At 41.0% G+C, this 17991-nt stretch overlaps 1 protein-coding gene across 1 annotated transcript in view; it reads left to right on the forward strand.

The window, feature by feature from the left end:
* The window catches only part of LOC134877818 (E3 ubiquitin-protein ligase rnf213-alpha-like), a 31653-nt gene that overhangs the window by 5038 nt on the left and 8624 nt on the right, over positions 1–17991 (forward strand). Inside the window, 45 exon segments of the mRNA XM_063903479.1 lie at positions 95–219; positions 312–479; positions 810–1015; positions 1143–1432; positions 1524–1783; positions 1864–2079; positions 2158–2347; positions 2438–2493; positions 2863–3037; positions 3133–3294; positions 3395–3493; positions 3579–3701; positions 3812–3995; positions 4195–4368; positions 4490–4642; positions 4725–5344; positions 5458–5617; positions 5713–5930; positions 6245–6382; positions 6498–6662; positions 6886–6961; positions 6964–7698; positions 7701–8168; positions 8282–8463; positions 8568–8723; positions 8831–12436; positions 12529–12653; positions 13265–13381; positions 13460–13584; positions 13655–13777; positions 13867–13994; positions 14306–14456; positions 14538–14670; positions 14761–14952; positions 15042–15172; positions 15259–15416; positions 15505–15711; positions 15843–16030; positions 16129–16249; positions 16362–16462; positions 16562–16744; positions 16858–17033; positions 17270–17372; positions 17476–17590; positions 17727–17934. Coding sequence (XP_063759549.1) covers positions 95–219; positions 312–479; positions 810–1015; positions 1143–1432; positions 1524–1783; positions 1864–2079; positions 2158–2347; positions 2438–2493; positions 2863–3037; positions 3133–3294; positions 3395–3493; positions 3579–3701; positions 3812–3995; positions 4195–4368; positions 4490–4642; positions 4725–5344; positions 5458–5617; positions 5713–5930; positions 6245–6382; positions 6498–6662; positions 6886–6961; positions 6964–7698; positions 7701–8168; positions 8282–8463; positions 8568–8723; positions 8831–12436; positions 12529–12653; positions 13265–13381; positions 13460–13584; positions 13655–13777; positions 13867–13994; positions 14306–14456; positions 14538–14670; positions 14761–14952; positions 15042–15172; positions 15259–15416; positions 15505–15711; positions 15843–16030; positions 16129–16249; positions 16362–16462; positions 16562–16744; positions 16858–17033; positions 17270–17372; positions 17476–17590; positions 17727–17934 — 11890 coding nt within the window.

Genomic DNA, 17991 nt, shown 5'->3' on the forward strand with positions numbered 1-17991 from the left:
GAAGCAGAAGTTTTTTTGTAGAGAATTAATATATTTTTAAAAAATGTTTTCAAGGTGTATATTTAACATGCATGTTTAATAATGCTTTTTCCAGGCTGACCCCACAGGCTCCAGTGTAGACGCGGAGGAAACCAAGGGAGTTCCAAAACCAACCTCCGACAAGGGAAGTAAACACGACAGTCAGGAGCCCAGCACCCATGCTGAACCGCCCCCCGAAAGGTGAAGAAGCTCTCTGATATGATTGCACACATTTGCTTTGAATCAGCTTTATGTGTGTTATATAATCTCTTTTATTTGTTCCTACATTTCAGGCTGACCAGGAACAAGAATATTGCTGCAGGGGACAGACTCACAATATACTTCCATGCAGTTCTCTCAAAGGATTTCAAATTTGATCCTGAAGAAGATCATATCTTCATCAGGGCTGGGGCTCCCATTGGAACGTGGGACAACAATGTTGTTGAGCTTTTTCTGACCAGGTATTATGCTTGCACTTATTCTTGGATGCATCGTCAGTTAAGCTCAGGTGGTGGCCTGATATTGTATATGGGGTTATGAAACATTAATAATAAATCCCCCAAATAATCTTCCAAAATCCAGTTTTCAGATAAAAAGTCTAAGTCTTAAGGCTCCCACCCAATCATTGCATTCACACATGCTACACATAATTATACAGCTTGGATTGTAAATGTTGTATAAACTAGCTGTATCTATATCTATAAGGCCCAACTTAGAATTAAACTGCCCCACTCAATGGCAGAGTGAATCATGACTGGATTTTGACCTGACTTTCTTATGTTCTTTCACAGGGATCTTGGAGATCATGGTTTTCTGGTTGAGGGCAATTTGCCTACTTTCAAAACTCAAGCTGAATCTGTGTCAATACCGTACAAATATATTGTCTATAACAAAAAAAAGAGCAAATACGAGTATGAGTACATATACAAACTGGATTCTACTGCCCACACTACCAACAGATGTTTGTTTGTGAAACGTGGCCTTGTCAATGAAGACGGTAAATGTTATTTGTACTTAGTCAAATTGTAATTATTCTTGCCTGCATCCAAAGGCTATCTGATGGTTCTATAGTAATGAATTTACTTTCAACACATGACATTTCTTTTGTATTTCCTTTTGTCAAGGGGACTGGCATCAATATGATGACATCATTTGTGCCGAGCCATCACAGAACATGCTCAAACGCCTTAAAGAAAAGTTATGGCCTGATCAAAGGAAGAATCTGATTCAAGGCAGAGAGATCGCAGGGAACATCATGCTGGAGTCCATATTTGATCTACTCAGGAGCTGGACTGATACCAATTTAAGAAGTTTTTTGATCCAGCTGAATCAGTTCTGTCAGGTTTATGGAGAGCCTTTTGTGTATGAAGAAAGACAAAAGAAGTGGTACTCCTTAAACTATGGGGAAGAGGATGTAAGTTCATAATTGTTGTGTAAAGACACCGCATGCCCCAAGGTATGGCTAAACCATCTTACTCCTCTGCTTCTCTGGTATAATTTCTTAGGTGAAAAAGATGCTAAAGGAATTCATGCTGACAAAGGTTATTCCTCAGTTGAGGAAGGATGGAGGCGAGATGCTCTACACTCAGGATCCCATGAGAGCAGCTGTGATCATGCTTTGTGTATGGAGACAGCATAAATTCAGACTGAATAATGGTGAACTCAATCAGCTCTGCAATGTACTCTGTTCACGCAAAAGAGAAAAAGAAGAGTTCCTCCGTTACTGGGCAGAGTTTTCTCAGGATGTCGCTATTCTCAACAAAGAGTATGTCCTGATCTTATAAATAATTTGAACAATCTAAAGACTTTTCTATTGAAATGCTCATGTTATTTTCTTTGTTGTAGTCTGATAGAAGGGTTGGTGTTTCTGATAAAAGCTGTGAAAACAGAGGGAATGCCTCGATGGATTCTGGTCCTGCCACTCCTCCACCTTCTCAAAGGCTCCATTAAGCCCTTTGAAGTACCAACTTCTGGTAACTCAAAGTATGGTGTAGTCTGGGCAGGGTTGCAAGGCCTTGAAATTGGTACCTCAGCATCATACATGAACAGTGAAGACAGGAAGTAAGATTCATGTCTTTCAGTACTTTTGTTCATCTAAGATATTGCTGTACATATATTTACTTACTCCTCTACTTTTAGATCTATAGTGAATCTGATGAAAAGCCACAGGCACTTGATGGATGTGGATGCACTTTTTGTGCGATCCTGTATGTACCTGATCCCATTAGATGATCTGATGGAGTGTAACATCATTGACATTGAGCTTTTGGACATGCTTCATGTTTTCAATAATAAGGCTCCTCAGGAAATTACGAGCGGTAACTACCAGGTGAAGTGGAACAACTAATCAAAATAATACATTTCAGGGTTTTAGCACATTTCACTAAATTAATTAATGTTTTTGTTTTCTGCTTTTCAGACAGTGTCTCACATTCTCTCACATATCCAAGAACGCCTTGTTGAAGAAAAATACAGGTCATTTTACATTCTGAATGCAGTTTTTTGCAATTGAAAAGTATAAAAACATGCAAGAACAAAACATTTGCAAAATGCATGAACAGAGAGACACTTGAGTGTTGGCATTATTTTTCCAGGTTCCTCCCACAGTCCAAAGGTAGACAAATTAGGTCAATTGTTAACTGTAAAGTCAGAGACGGACAAATCAATTTGTTGGTTGAGTTATTATCATACCAATAGTTCACATTTTAAGACTTGTGCTTTGTTCTTTCTATATTCTTGTATGACTAGTTTACTTTCAGAAAATGAAATCAAATGTGTACACACAGGGTAATATGTTAATTAACTTTATCGATTTAACCCTCTATTGCTTTGTTTTTGTTTTAGCCTTTTTACTGAGGCTTATAGGAGAGAGTGCCTTGAGACATCAGTGAAACTGTTGGACAAGCTCTGCAAAGGAGTCAAACCGGCATCATATACCCAGAACTACCCGGATATAACTGTAGCTTGCATGAATCTGGTTGCATCTGTGTCAGACTTTGTTCACTGTAACAAACCACAGGTATGTGAAGTGAATCCTATAAGGCAAGCTGTTGACATTTCATAGAGAACTAATTATTTTTTATCTCAAATACTGTAATATTCCTTCTTATGTAGGAGACTCAGAAAGGAGAGAACGAGCAGCAAAATGCTAAAGAACTGATCTCTCGGGCGATGTCCATCATGAGAAACTGGGTCAGTCAATCCTACAGACAGAGTTTGCTAAACAGGAACTTTTCATCCATGTACACCCGCGTTGAAGCCACACCAGAGACAGAAGTGAGCAGTTTATTTTTTCATGAAACACAATACGTACAGACAACCGATCATCAGTAGAGAAAGTTGGACAATGGTTCTTTTGTTTGATTGTGTTTAACAGATGTGGAACAACATCTTGTCCATCCAATTCAACGATAAAGACTGCACAAAAGTATGGAGAGAGACGTTCACATTGGATTTTGAGGGCAAATACAAACAGGTATGTGATTTTTCTTGAACACGTCACTGTTAATTATCTGTAAACAAAAAAATATTAATTATATTCTCCATGCATCTACCTTTAGGAATCTGTTGTGGATCAAACCGAGTTTTACTGCACAAAGATAGAGGAACTCAGTAAATCCTGTCCACTCGTTGCTGCAAGTGTTGAGAGGTGTGCTCTTGAGGCTGTGACAGCTTTATGCCAGGTTTGACAACTTCTTAAAATCTATAACCTGTGCCATGTACCATGTTTCAGTCCTGGCCGGATATAAAAGCTGCACAGTTATGTTTATGACTGTTTTTCCTCATAATGTAGACTAAGTCTGAGGGGAAGCTGTTTGACAAGATCAAGGTAAACTGGAAGTTCGGGAAACTCATCTCAGCCATTATCGAGAAATCCTGGCCAAAAGACTGTCAAGGAAATTATCAGGAAGATGAACAATTGGTCCTTCGGCACCTACTCTCCTGGACTGCCGCCAAAGACTATTTCAAACTACATGGTATCTCCACTTGAATAAATAAACCATTTAAACATGCACACACCGAATATAAATAACCTGTACAGCTACGATGCTTAATATAATAGTAAAAAAAAATGTCTAATGTCTCACTTTATGATCTCATGGCAGAAGATAAGCCTTGTATTTATAGGCTATTGGTTTTAGACAAAAAACTGCCATGTCATTTCTGTCATTGCAGGTGCAGATGAAAAGCTGATCAAAGAGCTCTCTCAAGATGCCAGGGATAGAATTGCCATTGCCATATCATCATTCACAGCCATCAACAATCAACTGGTCAATGGAACCATTAAGACCAGCCTGCTCAAAATCATTTTGGAGAGGAGAAACACCTTCTTAGATCTGCTGAAGATTGGTAAAACAGTCTGCTTTGCATCCAATTTATAAAAAAAACAAAACTGAAAATGCTATTTCATTCCTTTGTGCATGCATAATAGTAATTTGGAGATCTGTGTGTTTGAATTGATATTTGACAGAATGCCTCTCTGAGAATGAACAATACAGGGATACTGGCAAAATGAGGAGGCTGTTAGACTCGAGAGAGGATGAATTGAAGGATGTGTACCATGAGAAGGCTCTTGTGGACATTGTCTTAACAATGTGCAACAAACTTGGGGAACTTATGACAGGTATGGTGGAAAATCCTTCTGTTTGATTTTCTTATCATAGTTGCAGCAGAGCTAACGTATGCTTATTTAATTTCCATTACAGTTGATCTTGAGGACATGGCAGAGAGACAGCAGGTGAACATCGAATCAATGCAGCTGAACGATTTTATGGAGGTTCATCCATTTCAACAGTTGCCCTCACCTAATGCGGGTATTGTCACCTACTTCAATCTGGGCGAGGAAATCAAAAACATGGCAGAGATTCTGTTCACCTTCACAGACAGTCATATATTCAAAGTGTGTTGGGAGAATCGAGCCAAACTCATGGTTGCTGAAGAAATGGAAGACGCCGACGCTGTTGAACTTCAAATAGCTGACATCAATGCAACACCAGAAATGATACATGAAAACATTTTCAAGCCTTGTTATGATGAATACAAAGACATCTACACTCGTCTGAAGAATGGCAGTATAAGGCTCGAGGAGGTAAACCAGCTTTTCCGTGATTACAAGGGCAGGTACGAAGAGCTTGCAAAGGACCTGGACATCATGTGCAAAATTGATAAATCCACTGACAAACAGTGGATCCACAGCAGGGTTCAACAGATCGAGCAGTATCATGAACTTCATCTCGCTGTGGCCTCGGCTCAAATCATAATGAAAGTCAAAGAGACGCTCGGTCTTCAGGGGGACTTCAGGGTTCTGGAGACACTCACGGAAGTTGTAAGTGGCTAGGAACTAAGTATATTGCACCAAACAAAGATTCCACGTTATGTGAAAATCAATACGGCTCTATGAATTTTTTATATTGTCTTTTCACATTCTTCTCCCTTCAGAGTCATGCAAACTTCCAGAACGAGCAGCTCAACCGGATTGACAATGACTTGATGCAGGCAAAGATGGTGCTGGTGGACATCACAGATGCTCACAGACTGTGCCTGAAGGAGCTGGAACTCAGAGGACACTTTGTAAACTGGGTCAAAGATTCACTTGAAGGTGAGAATAGTTACAATATGTTGTATTCACAAGGTTGATTGATTTTTATAGCTACTTCAGGCAAATTAGCTAAAACATTTATCATTTGCTTTCAGATATCAATGAGTTGAAGGTGTTCGTTGACCTGGCTTCCATCTCTGCGGGAGAGAATGACATGGACGTGGATCGTGTTGCCTGCTTCCATGACGCTGTTCAAGGATATTCTTCAATGCTATATGAGCTCAAACCAGATGCTGGTTTCGATATCTTCAAAGAGGTGCTCGAGAAGCTCTGGAAAGCTTTGAGGAATGACAGCAAACTACCTGATAAACTGGTGAGATAATTCCATGCCAATACTACTTCTGAAATATTAAAACTTCAAACATACTTTTGTCAAAAAATAATCCAGGTATTGACATTGTTTCTCTGTTGTTATTGTATAATTCACTATTGGTAGGACTTTGTTGAAGAGGACAATCCTCTGCAATATAATCATAATAATAATAGTGATTGCAAACAGTAAATGAACTACCAACAATCTTGTGAACGTTTTTATCATACGGTCAGGCTTATTGGGTTAACCCCAAGCTTTTGACAGGGAAACTGAATATTAATCAGCATAATTGACAAAGTTATCTTCTTTTGTAGCGGGACAGTGCACGCCATTTGGAATGGCTGAAGACTGTGAAGGACAGTCATGGATCGGTGGAGCTGTCATCTCTTTCCTTAGCATCAGCCATCAACAGCAAGGGTATCTACCTCATCAGTGCACAAAATGTAAAAAAGGTAAACAACAAAATCCAAGGTGATAGCAACCCTATGTCCATGAAGTACAGAGGTTGTCTCTGAAAAAGGTCCTACAGAATTATGTATGAGATTATATTTCTGTTTTTCGATCCAGTTGAGTCTTGACACCGCCCTGAAGCTCCAGATTCCAGAGGAGCATGATGAGGGTCGGCAGATGCGCTGCTATTCCCTTGAGGACCTTCGGGAGCTCCAGAACAAACTTATGCTCATGTCCGGGAAAGGAGATCAAGGGCAGAATGAAGTTGATCACTTTTCAGAGGTATATTGAAATGATTCCCTCGTAGTTTATCAGCTAGGTCATTTTAGTTTACCATAGAAGCTGAAATGCTACCACTTCTTTTATACATCCATACTCAGAATAATTATATAAATCACAAGATATTTCTTAATTCCGTTTTTTCTATCTTTGAAGGTTCATCACATTTCTTAAATATTGAAGATTCAATGTGTAATCTGACTATAGGTTTGTATTTATTTTTCAGGTTTTTGCTAGTGTTCAAAGACTAACTGAGGCATTCATTGCCCTCTACACTGCTGGGAATCCTCTGTTCAGGCACTGGAAGCACAGATCAACTGCAGTTTGAGCAGTGTGAAACCCAGTATTATGATGGACTTCAATCTTGGCAGTGTTCTCAGTGTTGTCACTGTGGAGGGCAGCATAGAAGAGCAGCTTCCTGAATTTTGCAGAAAAATTGAGAAATGCCTAGATTATTGGATGAATTTTGTGGACAAACAGAGGTCTGAGCATTACTACCTGAACTACTACACTGCCGAACAGATTGTCTACCTCTGCAGCCAGTTGACACAGCAAAATCTGACCAAACTTGAAGACCAAGTTCTCATGATGCTCTCATTTGTCAAGCCAAATTGCAGAGCCTCGGACTTGAGCCAGGTCTGGCATACACTCAGGTATGAGATCATCACCAAACCACAAGAGCAAAATGAAGACATTGAGTTTCAGACTTTTGTTATGGTGCCAAGAAGTGAGCTGGGTGACACAGACTTTGCCAATGAGTTGGATTCTCTCAGTCTTGTGGTCCAAGCAAATGGTGTGCAAAAGTTCTATCAGATATGGAATGCTTATATGAAAGACATGAAAACTTATCTTCCACACATTCTTGATATAAAAAGTCTTGGAAGACTGTTGGAATTACTAGCCAACAAAGAAGAAGATAGTGAAGAAGATGAGAGTGATGAAGACATTTCTGATGATTACACTGGAGATTTCATACTGAGGCAGCTACCTAAAGGCATGGCCGCCGGAAATCCAAACCTCATTGTTTGCCCGCACGATGAGTGTTGACATCTTGCATCTCCATTTACATGAGTAGTGTAGAACAGTCACTTCCCACCTATGATGAAGTCCTTTTGTGCAACTCCTCAACATCGTACGAACAGGTGGAGCTATTCCTCAGACGCTGTCTCAGCCAAGGGTACAGGGGACAGAAGATATACTCTCTGCTGTACGGAGATCTGCTCACTTATGATGTGAGCTCTAAAGTTGAGAATTTTTTTCAGAGAATGAAAATGCAGAGCCGAAAAGACTATAGACTTGTCCTCATCTGCAGCTCTGAAAGAGAACATGCCTATCTTCCTTCAGCCTTCAGCCAGTACAGATTGCACATGGATCCCCAGCAGTCATTAGCGAGGATCGAGAGATACCTCCACAAACACTACGTTGTTCCAGCAGACCAATGCAGTGCTGCAGCTGTGTTCAAAGACCGATTGTCCGTTGGTGTCGTGTCATCCAAAAGGGCTGGTGTTGGTGAGTACATGTGTACAGTACTCAGCTGTTTCAAAATGATGATTGTAAACCTAAGTAAACTCTTAAAGAGTATTAATACCCATAATAAAAAAGTGTATTTTTTTTAAATGCAGGTAAATCTCTCTACATCAAGAGGTTGTATGAAAAACTGAAACTCTCCACCAAAAAGCCATCAATGATGAAATGCATCCGCCTGATTGAACCAAATGTTGACGAGAATGTCATCCTTCAATCTTTGTTAAACACCCCCAAAGGTGAAGAACTGAAGATGTTTCACTTTGACATCACATCATCGGTAAATATGAATCTTAATCTTAATACTGATCTTAGTATTAATATTTAGTATGTTGAAAGCTTACATAAAAGGTTGATTGGGCTGTGTTTTATGTGGTTTAAAAGGTGCGGAAAGGTCTCCATGAGTTCCTTTTCAAATTGTTGTTCCTCCGCTATTTGATGGACTCTGAGGGAAAGACGTGGAAGTGCAGTGACAAGCATCTGTATCTCATCGAGATGTTAGAGCCGACTGTCATGTCAACCAGAAATGTTTCACGGCAGGTAAGACTTTTAACTTTTTGGGAATTATGCTAATAATTTTTCATATGATTCCCAAACCTTTGCTTACCCTATGCCTTATGTGTTTTCATTTATCTTTTTCTGCATAGGCCGAAACTTTGAACAGCACATTCACAGGTGTGTTTCCAAATATTTTCTGCCGACCACCCAAAGAAGTGCTAATGCTGGAGGTCCAGAAGCAAGATCCTTCTTTTGAGGGCACTGAAGAACCTCTAATGGATGAAGAAGAATACAGGAGTGCAGCCTTTCAACGGCCATACCAGTATCTCACACGGTTTCATAACCACAATGATCTTGATTTGTTCAAATACCAGGATGTTGAAGGGTCACATGTTGAATGTCTTCAGATGCTTCTCATGTTCTGTGGAATGATGGATCCATCTTGGGCAGAGCTGAGAAATTTCACTTGGTTCCTCAATCTTCAGCTGAAAGACTGTGAGTCATCAGTTTTTTGTGACCCTGATTTAACTGCTGATACTGGATTGACTGGATTCAAAACCTTTGTGGTGGACTTCATGATTCTGATGGCAAAAGACTTTGCCACTCCATCACTCAGCATCTCTGACCAGAGTCCTGGCAGACTGCAGATGGACCTGACTGGTGTCAGAGACGAAGACTTGGCTCCTTTTCTGATCAGAAAGAGATGGGAAACAGAACCACATCCATACATCTTCTTTAATGATGACCATATGTCCATGACCTTCATCGGCTTCCATCTTCAGCCCAATGGACCGAACTCTGTTGATGCCATCGATCCCACTTCTGGAAGGGTGATAAAAAAGAATGTGATGACAAACGCATTGTATGAAGGCCTCAAACTACAGAGAGTCCCTTTCAACATTGACTTTGATATCCTTCCAAGAGGAGAGAAAATAGAGCGACTCTGCAATGTTCTTGGTATCCAGTGGCCCCTTGACCCTGATGAAACATATGAGCTTACCACTGATAACATACTGAAGATGTTAGCAATCCATATGCGGTTCAGGTGTGGCATCCCTGTCATTATCATGGGAGAGACAGGTTGTGGTAAGACAAGGCTCATTAAATTCCTTTGTGAATTGAGAAGGGGTGGAGTGGCCACGGAGAACATGAAACTGGTCAAGGTGCATGGGGGCACAACTTCTGAGATGATTTACACTAAGGTCAGAGAAGCTCAAGACCTTGCTTCTATCAACAAGGGAGACTATGGATTTGAATCTGTTCTCTTTTTCGATGAGGCCAACACTACTGATGCCATCAGCAGCATTAAGGAGATCCTCTGTGATAAGACAGTCATGGGGGAAAGTTTGACACCCAACTGTGGATTGCAGATCATTGCAGCGTGCAACCCTTACCGAAAGCACACAGATGAGATGATTCAGAGGTTAGAATCTGCTGGCCTTGGGTACAGAGTTCGGGCTGAAGAGTCGGATGAAAAGCTTGGGTCCATTCCTCTCCGCCAGTTAGTCTATAGAGTTCAAGCATTACCACCAAGCATGATTCCTCTGGTGTGGGACTTTGGACAGTTAAACGATCACACAGAGAAAATATACATCCAGCAGATTGTGCAAAGGGTGGTTGAAAAACAGGCCATTGATCAAGCTTACATCAAGTGCATCACTGATGTCCTCTCAGCTTCACAGATGTACATGCGGACAAAAAAGGATGAATGCAGCTTTGTCAGCCTGAGAGATGTCGAGCGCTGCATGCAATCTTTTGTCTGGTTCTACGACAACCACATTATGCTGTTAGCAGAGCTGGAAAAATTTGAGAAACAGAAAACCGAGAAGAGTGAAAGGCATCACAGACAGCATGAGATCAGAGACCCTGTGCTCTGGTCTCTAGTCATGGCCATTGGAGTGTGCTACCATGCGTGCCTGGAGAAAAAGGAAAAATACAGACAGAAAATCAGCAAAAGCCTACCATCACCATACAGCCCAGAAAAAGTAATGCAGGAAATCACACTAATGCAGGATTTACTTTTGAGCGGCGTTCCAATGGGTGATACCATTGCCCGAAACAGTGCCCTGAAAGAGAATGTCTTCATGATGGTCGTCTGCATTGAGCTAAGAATCCCTCTCTTTCTAGTTGGGAAACCTGGGAGTTCAAAATCTCTCTCTAAAACTCTTGTGGCTGATGCAATGCAGGGCCACGCTGCTCATTCGAGTCTCTTCAAAGGGCTTAAACAAATCCATTTGGTCTCCTTCCAGTGCAGCCCTCATTCAACACCAGAAGGCATCATTAATACATTCAAACAATGCGGACGCTTCCAGGAAGGAAAGAACCTGGCTGAGTACATTTCAGTTGTGGTTCTTGATGAGATTGGGCTGGCTGAGGACTCTCCAAAAATGCCACTGAAAACCCTCCATCCACTACTGGAAGAGGGATGCATTGATGATGAGCCACTACCACACAAAAAGGTTGGATTCATTGGCATCTCAAACTGGGCTTTAGACCCTGCAAAAATGAACAGAGGCATTTTTGTCTCACGTGGTGACCCTGATGAGAGGGAACTCATTGAGAGTGCTAAAGGCATTTGCAAATCTGATGCCATGGTTTTGGAGAAGGTCAGAGATTTCTTCCAGCCCTTTGCAAAAGCCTACTTGAACATCTGCCAAAAAAACGGCAAAGGCTTTTTCGGCCTACGTGACTATTACAGCTTGATCAAAATGATTTTTGCAGTGGCCAAAGCTTCTAAAAGGAAGCCCACTGCAGAAGAAACCATAAAGGCAGTGTTGAGAAATTTCAGTGGCAAGGATGATGTTGACGCGGTTTCCGTCTTTACCAAAAGACTGCATTTTGCAAAGGACCTGGATAACATCAGTGCCATTGAGTTTGTGAAAGAAAACATTCAGGCAGTTGGACAAGAAGAAGAATGTCGTTACCTGCTGCTACTGACAAAAAACTATGCAGCACTACAAATCTTGCAGCAAACCTTCTTTTCAGAAAATGGGCAGCCAGAAATAATCTTTGGATCCAGTTTCCCAAAAGATCAAGAGTATACCCAGATCTGCCGCAACATCAACAGAGTGAAGATCTGCATGGAGACAGGTCAAACTGTTGTGCTCCTTAACTTGCAGAACCTCTATGAAAGCCTCTACGATGCCCTTAACCAATACTATGTCTGTTTGGGAGGACAGAAATATGTGGATCTTGGACTGGGAACCCACCGTGTGAAATGTCGGGTTCACGGGGACTTCCGGCTGATTGTCATTGAGGAAAGAGAGGTTGTCTACAAACAGTTTCCAATACCGCTCATCAACAGGCTGGAGAAACATTACCTGGACATCCACACTGTCCTTAAAACTGAGCAGACGAAGATTGCGGAAGATCTGGAGAGATGGTTGAGACTCTTTGTCTCTGTCAGCAATCAACACGCAACAGTAGCTCAGGCTTACAAGTACCAACCACCAGACGTCTTTATCGGCTACCACTCAGACACATGTGCTTCAGTGGTACTACAAGTTATTGAAACGCAGAAGGACAGTTTGGAGATCTCAGATCCTGAGAGGAGAGTACTGGATGAGGCGAAACTTATACTGCTCAGATGTGCCACACCAGACTCAGTCGTGCGGTTGGACTGCACAGGCCTTCCCAAAGTGGAGAGTGAAAATCTGGCCAGAGTCTACTTCGAAGAGCAGAATAACAGCTGCTTAGCTGACTTCATTCGTGCTCACACAATGCAGGAAGTCCATTGCCAATCCTTCTTCACAGAGGTAACCTAAACATTGTTATGTTGTTATAGTGGTTTCAAATACATCCTTGCAAGCATTTATAAAGCCTTAATACTTCCCATTTCAAACCACAGGTGACAACATTCTCCAGACTTCTGACAACTTCTGACCTTGATACACTAGAACAGGTTTTGCAGAGTGTTGAGCTTCTGTCACTCCAACAGTTTGACACTGAGTACTCCTTCCTGAAGAAGATAAGGTTTGTTGATATTTTAAGAAATGTATTAGTTGGCATTTTCTAACATGCGTGGCTCCGTTGAACTGAACTAACCGGAACGTGTTGGTATTCTCATAGAGTAAACTGCAATTAACACAGTTATGTAGAAAGGACATTTTCTTCTTAATAATGGTGTGTTATGTTGTAAAAAAAAAACAATACTAAAGAGAAATATTGTTAGGCGAGAGGGAAATAAAGTACAAATGTAATACAGTTAGCTGGCATTTGGCATAACACATTTTTTCCCTTTAGGAAATGCCTCCAACTTAATGTTCATAAATATATTGACTATCTGGGTCATAATATCTGGAAATATACTGTATATGGCTGTGCCCATTATATCCAAGCTTCAGCAACGTGCACCTAAACAATCTGTATTGATAAAGCACTATAGGCAAATTGAAAAACATGTCATGTTGTTCTTGTTGTGAACGGTCCCTTTTTAATATCCATTAAATATATCATTTGGTACAATATTTTTAAGGTGTATAATGTATGTTCAGAAAAGCATTGACCAATTATTACCAAGAACATACACTTCTGATGTTTTGGTACATTATCAGTCTAAAATTCAATTCCCTGTTTTCCTGTAGGAACTTCCTCACAGCTGATAAAGGAAGTAGTAACACTGGACCTCCCAACAAGATCCTCCTCATTCAGAGTGATTTTGATGAAGCCTCTCATAGTGCCAATCTCATTGCATCTGCAAAGTAGGTCCAACATTTCCTCTGTGTTGGTTGTGCGCCACTTTGGGATTTGCCATATTGAGTTTTGCTGTTTATTTTTAGATATTCATCCATGAACGAAATCAACAAGATAACTCACGAGAGCAACGGAAGCAGGGTGTTTGTCTACTTTATCACCCGACTGCCAAGAATGGAAGGAGGGACCTCCTACATCGGCTTTCATGGAGGTAAACTTGTGATTTTAAATTTTTTATCGAACTGTTTAAAAAATAATCCGACACATGTTAATATTTACAGGCCCCTGGAGATCAGTTCACATTGATGACCTCAGACGGTCAAAAGACATTGTTTCAGACATCAAAGCCTTGCAAAACATGACAATCAGTCAAATGTTTGAAACAAAGATGAGCCAGCCTGAAGGTAACGATTCATAAATAACTGGAAGCAAATAATCCTTTCCTCAATGTATAATCTCTGTGCCATTAAGTTACAAAATGATTCTTCTATAGCAATGGAGGTGGATGACATGTATACTGAGGATCAGCATGAGGTGGATGACATGTATACTGAGGATCAGCATGAGGTGGATGACATGTATACTGAGGATCAGCATGAGGAAGCAGAGTCTGAGGAAAATGTGAGTACAGACCTATACAACATACATTTGTTGCTGTTGGAAGACCACGCATTTATAATACTGTGCATTTAATTTGCCATAAGTTTCAAAAAAAATGTGCACATACAGTTTAATCAGGATCAGTTTTATTACCAAGTAGGTTTACATATACCAAAGCAATTCCTTGCATGTGTAAAACTACTTATGATTCTGATTCTGGTTCTAATGTTTGAAAGATGTGCTTTCAGTCAGTTGTCTGACAAAAATGATATGTCATGTTGTTCGGGGTTACATCTGCTACCAGCTTTAACCAGTGTATTCTCCTGCTACAGGGCTGGGAAAACGCTGTGGACACGACAGCACTGGTGCGGAGCTGTGTGCAGAGTGCAGTAGGCATGCTCAGGGACCAGGTTGAAGTTGGCCGCAGTACTCGGAGAGTTGAGATACTGCTGACACTCCTCAGTGACACTGACGAAGTAAAAGGTACTATCAACACTTTTCTTTAAGTGATTTTGTTAGTTTACAGCAGTTGCAGTATTCATGATGTTATCTTACTTTTCTCAGGGGAATTTTTGCAAACTGTAAAAAAGCATCTTCACTCATTGCTTGCAACTTATGATGGTTTATCCATCAAAAGCAACTGGGTTATTAAGGAGGCCTCAAACATTGATGCATTGCAAGAGGGGGGCACCTTCAGGTCAGTGCCACAGAATACACATGTTCTGTTTGCCTAAATATTAATATTTTTTTATGAACAGCACTTTTAAAGTTTTGTGTGTTGTAACAGGCACACATTATGGAAGCGCGTTCAGGCTGTGGTCATCCCACTCTTGGCTCAACTGGTTTCAGTCATTGACCGCGATCAAAACTTGAACATCCTTCTCGATGAAAAGTGTGGTGGATTTGTCAAGAGGCTTTGGTTAGATATCTTTGGCAATGATAAGCTGCTGGAAATCCCACCCCTAACACTGGACCCTAAGTGAGTAATGGTTATGATGAATAAAGGTTGTAAGATTTACCAAACAGTTTAACATATTTAAACTTTTTGCTGTTTCTCTCTTTCGACAGCTCTCAGACAAAAAACATCCTGGTACAGAACTACATTGCCCAAGACAGGGACATGAGCTGCAGCATGCCCTTCAGCTGGAGGATCAAGGACTACCTGGAGGAACTCTGGGTTCATGCCCTTCAACGTGAAGGTAATGGCCTGTTGTCAGGTACTCTACATTTGTGTTATATATGTACATGAGTAGATGTCGTGTAAACAAATATGTATGTCTGTTAGGCCAAACTCAACAAGAGTTTGATGAGTTCTTTTGGAAGACACCACTGGGGCGATACATTGAGAAAGCAGACCGAGAGACACAGAGAGAGTTTTTCCAACGCTACCTTCAGGATTTCATCTCCATGACAATGAACGTGACATGTCAGGAAGATTTGGAGGTTGTTTTCTTTCTTGAAACCATTGTTGTTCTAGATCCGTGTGGTGTTTGTGCATTTTAATACTCATGCACGACATTCTCTTTTCCAGATCCTTTGTGGTGCCCTGAACTGTTGCGTCAATGAGCTGTGTTTGCAGTTCAATAACACGGATACAGTGACATCTCTTCCATGGGTCCATGCTGCTTATCATCAGTTCAAGAACCGACTTCAGAACCTCTCCAGAATGATTTGCATTGAGCCCCAGGTGACCCAGCATCTCTTGAAGAATCATCATACCAGAGACGGGGTTGAAATGGTGAGCCTCAAAAGACCGTTTTCTTCAAGGTTTTTGAAATTGCCAAGCATATCAACTTATGAATGTTTGGTATTTTAATATTATTTTTGTGGCCTGTGATGTGTAGTCATTTATTTCCCTCTGTCTTCAAGGTACTTGATGTGTATGCTGCTTTTGCATGTGTGGAGTACCTGGAGCCTAGATCCCTGGACACAGATGCCCAAAGACAAGACTGGCTCAGACTGGTCAAAAAACTCCATGTTCCCATTGAGTTGATCTGCTCTGAAGACAGTGTGAGCCGCTATGGAGAGAGATGCAAGGCTATTGTCCACAGAGTACAGTAAGTCAAGATTAATTAAATGATATTGTCGAAAAGGTTAGCAGTAGAAACTGCTTTAGGTACATTAAGATTGATTGTTTCTGTTTCTTTATTCTTAGAGCTGGATGGAATCGGATATTCTCTCTCTCTCTGTTTGTGGAACATATGTTGTTGGGCATTGAGCTGGTGGAGAAGAAGCTGACACCTGTGCTTTTGAAGCATACCAAGGGGCTTTGCCAGGTTGATAAGTGTTCTTTATTTATTAAAGAATGTTAATAACACAAATGTATTTGAATTGCATAAAACCAATGACCACAATGATATACAAAGTATTATGTTTGCTTTCTCATAGATTCTGGAAAAAAATTCAGACCTCAAATCTCAGGAGTCTTTTGAGGCAGTAATCAGTTTGCTCAAAAAATGCAAAGATGGAGCCATTGAATGCATCTTCAAGTAAAAACTCAGATTTTACGTTTTTTACATTTTATCGGAATCACCCCTACTGTTCTTCGCCTCCACCTGCTATCTTCACTTATTTATTTTTTCTTTCAGGTTTGGTCTTACGCTGTGCCCAGTTTGTATGGGAGATGCCCAAGATCCGGTCTGCCTGCCATGTGAACACATCTACTGTTTGGCCTGTATCCGACAGTGGTTGATTCCCGGTCAGATGTACTGTCCCCTCTGCATGCAACCAGTTAGCGACGACTTCCCCATGGTTTCTTCAGATGCCGTAAGGTTGGTAACTCCTTTGATGTGCGATACTATTATTAGAAACGTCGTGCTGTGAGAATCTGGTATGCAGTTTTACCTCAAAACTGTTAGACTCAAGCATCTCTTATTTTCTGCAGGATTGTTATCAACCAACATGCTCAGTTCAGGAAGCAATGCAACGCTTTCTTCATTGACCTGGTGTCCACCGTGTGCTTCAAAGACAACTCTCCCCCCTGTCCAGCTGTCATTCTTAATTTGCTGTCCTTACTCATGGTGGAGGCCAACCATGTTACAGTTTTCGGAAGTAGGACAGGTAGGTTTTGTTTAAGACATGTTTTGAGTGCCTTTATTTGAAATATAGCGTAAAAGGGGGAGACAGAAGACAGGAGATTGCCTGTAATGTTCAGCCAGCTCGGGATTCAAACCGGCTTACTAGGCAGCGGTCACCTCATATGGGCTATCAGGTGGCCCAGGCAGGACACTTGTTTCCACAGCCATGTCTTTGCCTATACATTCATGTCAACTCTGACTATACTTTTTTCTCTCCAGTCAATCGGCAAACTCTGACTAAGGTGCTCTCTCCGTTTGATGACTCTGTGGATAAAAATCCAGTGGTTCGGTCAGTGGTGCTCAAACTTCTGCTGAAGTACAGGTGAGGTGATGCTGTTGCACTTTCTATAAAGCTTACTTGTGTACAATTCTAAGATTGTTTTGCGTTGCTTATTATTTTTGTCTGAATTGTTCTTTTTCCAAAGCTTCGATGAAGTTAAACATTACCTGCAACAGCATCTGGTGGTAGTTGAGCAGAGCATCATCTTGGAGGATTCGGACAAAATTGAACTCTACTCTATGTACTTGAACTGCCTGGAGGTACTCATGAATTCTTGGTCTGCTGTATATTTGAAATAAAGCCTGTCCTTTTTTTCAGCAGCACTTGTTAAGATAAATGATATGCAAATCTGCTTATCAAACATGTGAATAATAGTGTCTATTTTCCATTCTTTAGGATTCCATGTTTGAAAGGTTGCAGTTCAGGTCCATTGCAGAGCAACAGCTGTGTCTGAAGGATGAAGGTGCCTTCCTGACTGACTACCTGCTATCACTTGGCCATTCTGCTGAAAAAGCCACTATGGAGTATCTGCAGCTTATGGCCAGAGTGCGTATGGACCTCGATATGGCTGCAAGCCTCATTATGGAAAAACTCAGAGACCCCGGTGCGTAATTTAAATGACATATTGCATTAGTTGCACACATACTATTAAGGACCATTT

The sequence above is a fragment of the Eleginops maclovinus genome, chromosome 16 (assembly GCF_036324505.1).
Source record: "Eleginops maclovinus isolate JMC-PN-2008 ecotype Puerto Natales chromosome 16, JC_Emac_rtc_rv5, whole genome shotgun sequence".
Lineage (NCBI taxonomy): Eukaryota > Metazoa > Chordata > Actinopteri > Perciformes > Eleginopidae > Eleginops > Eleginops maclovinus.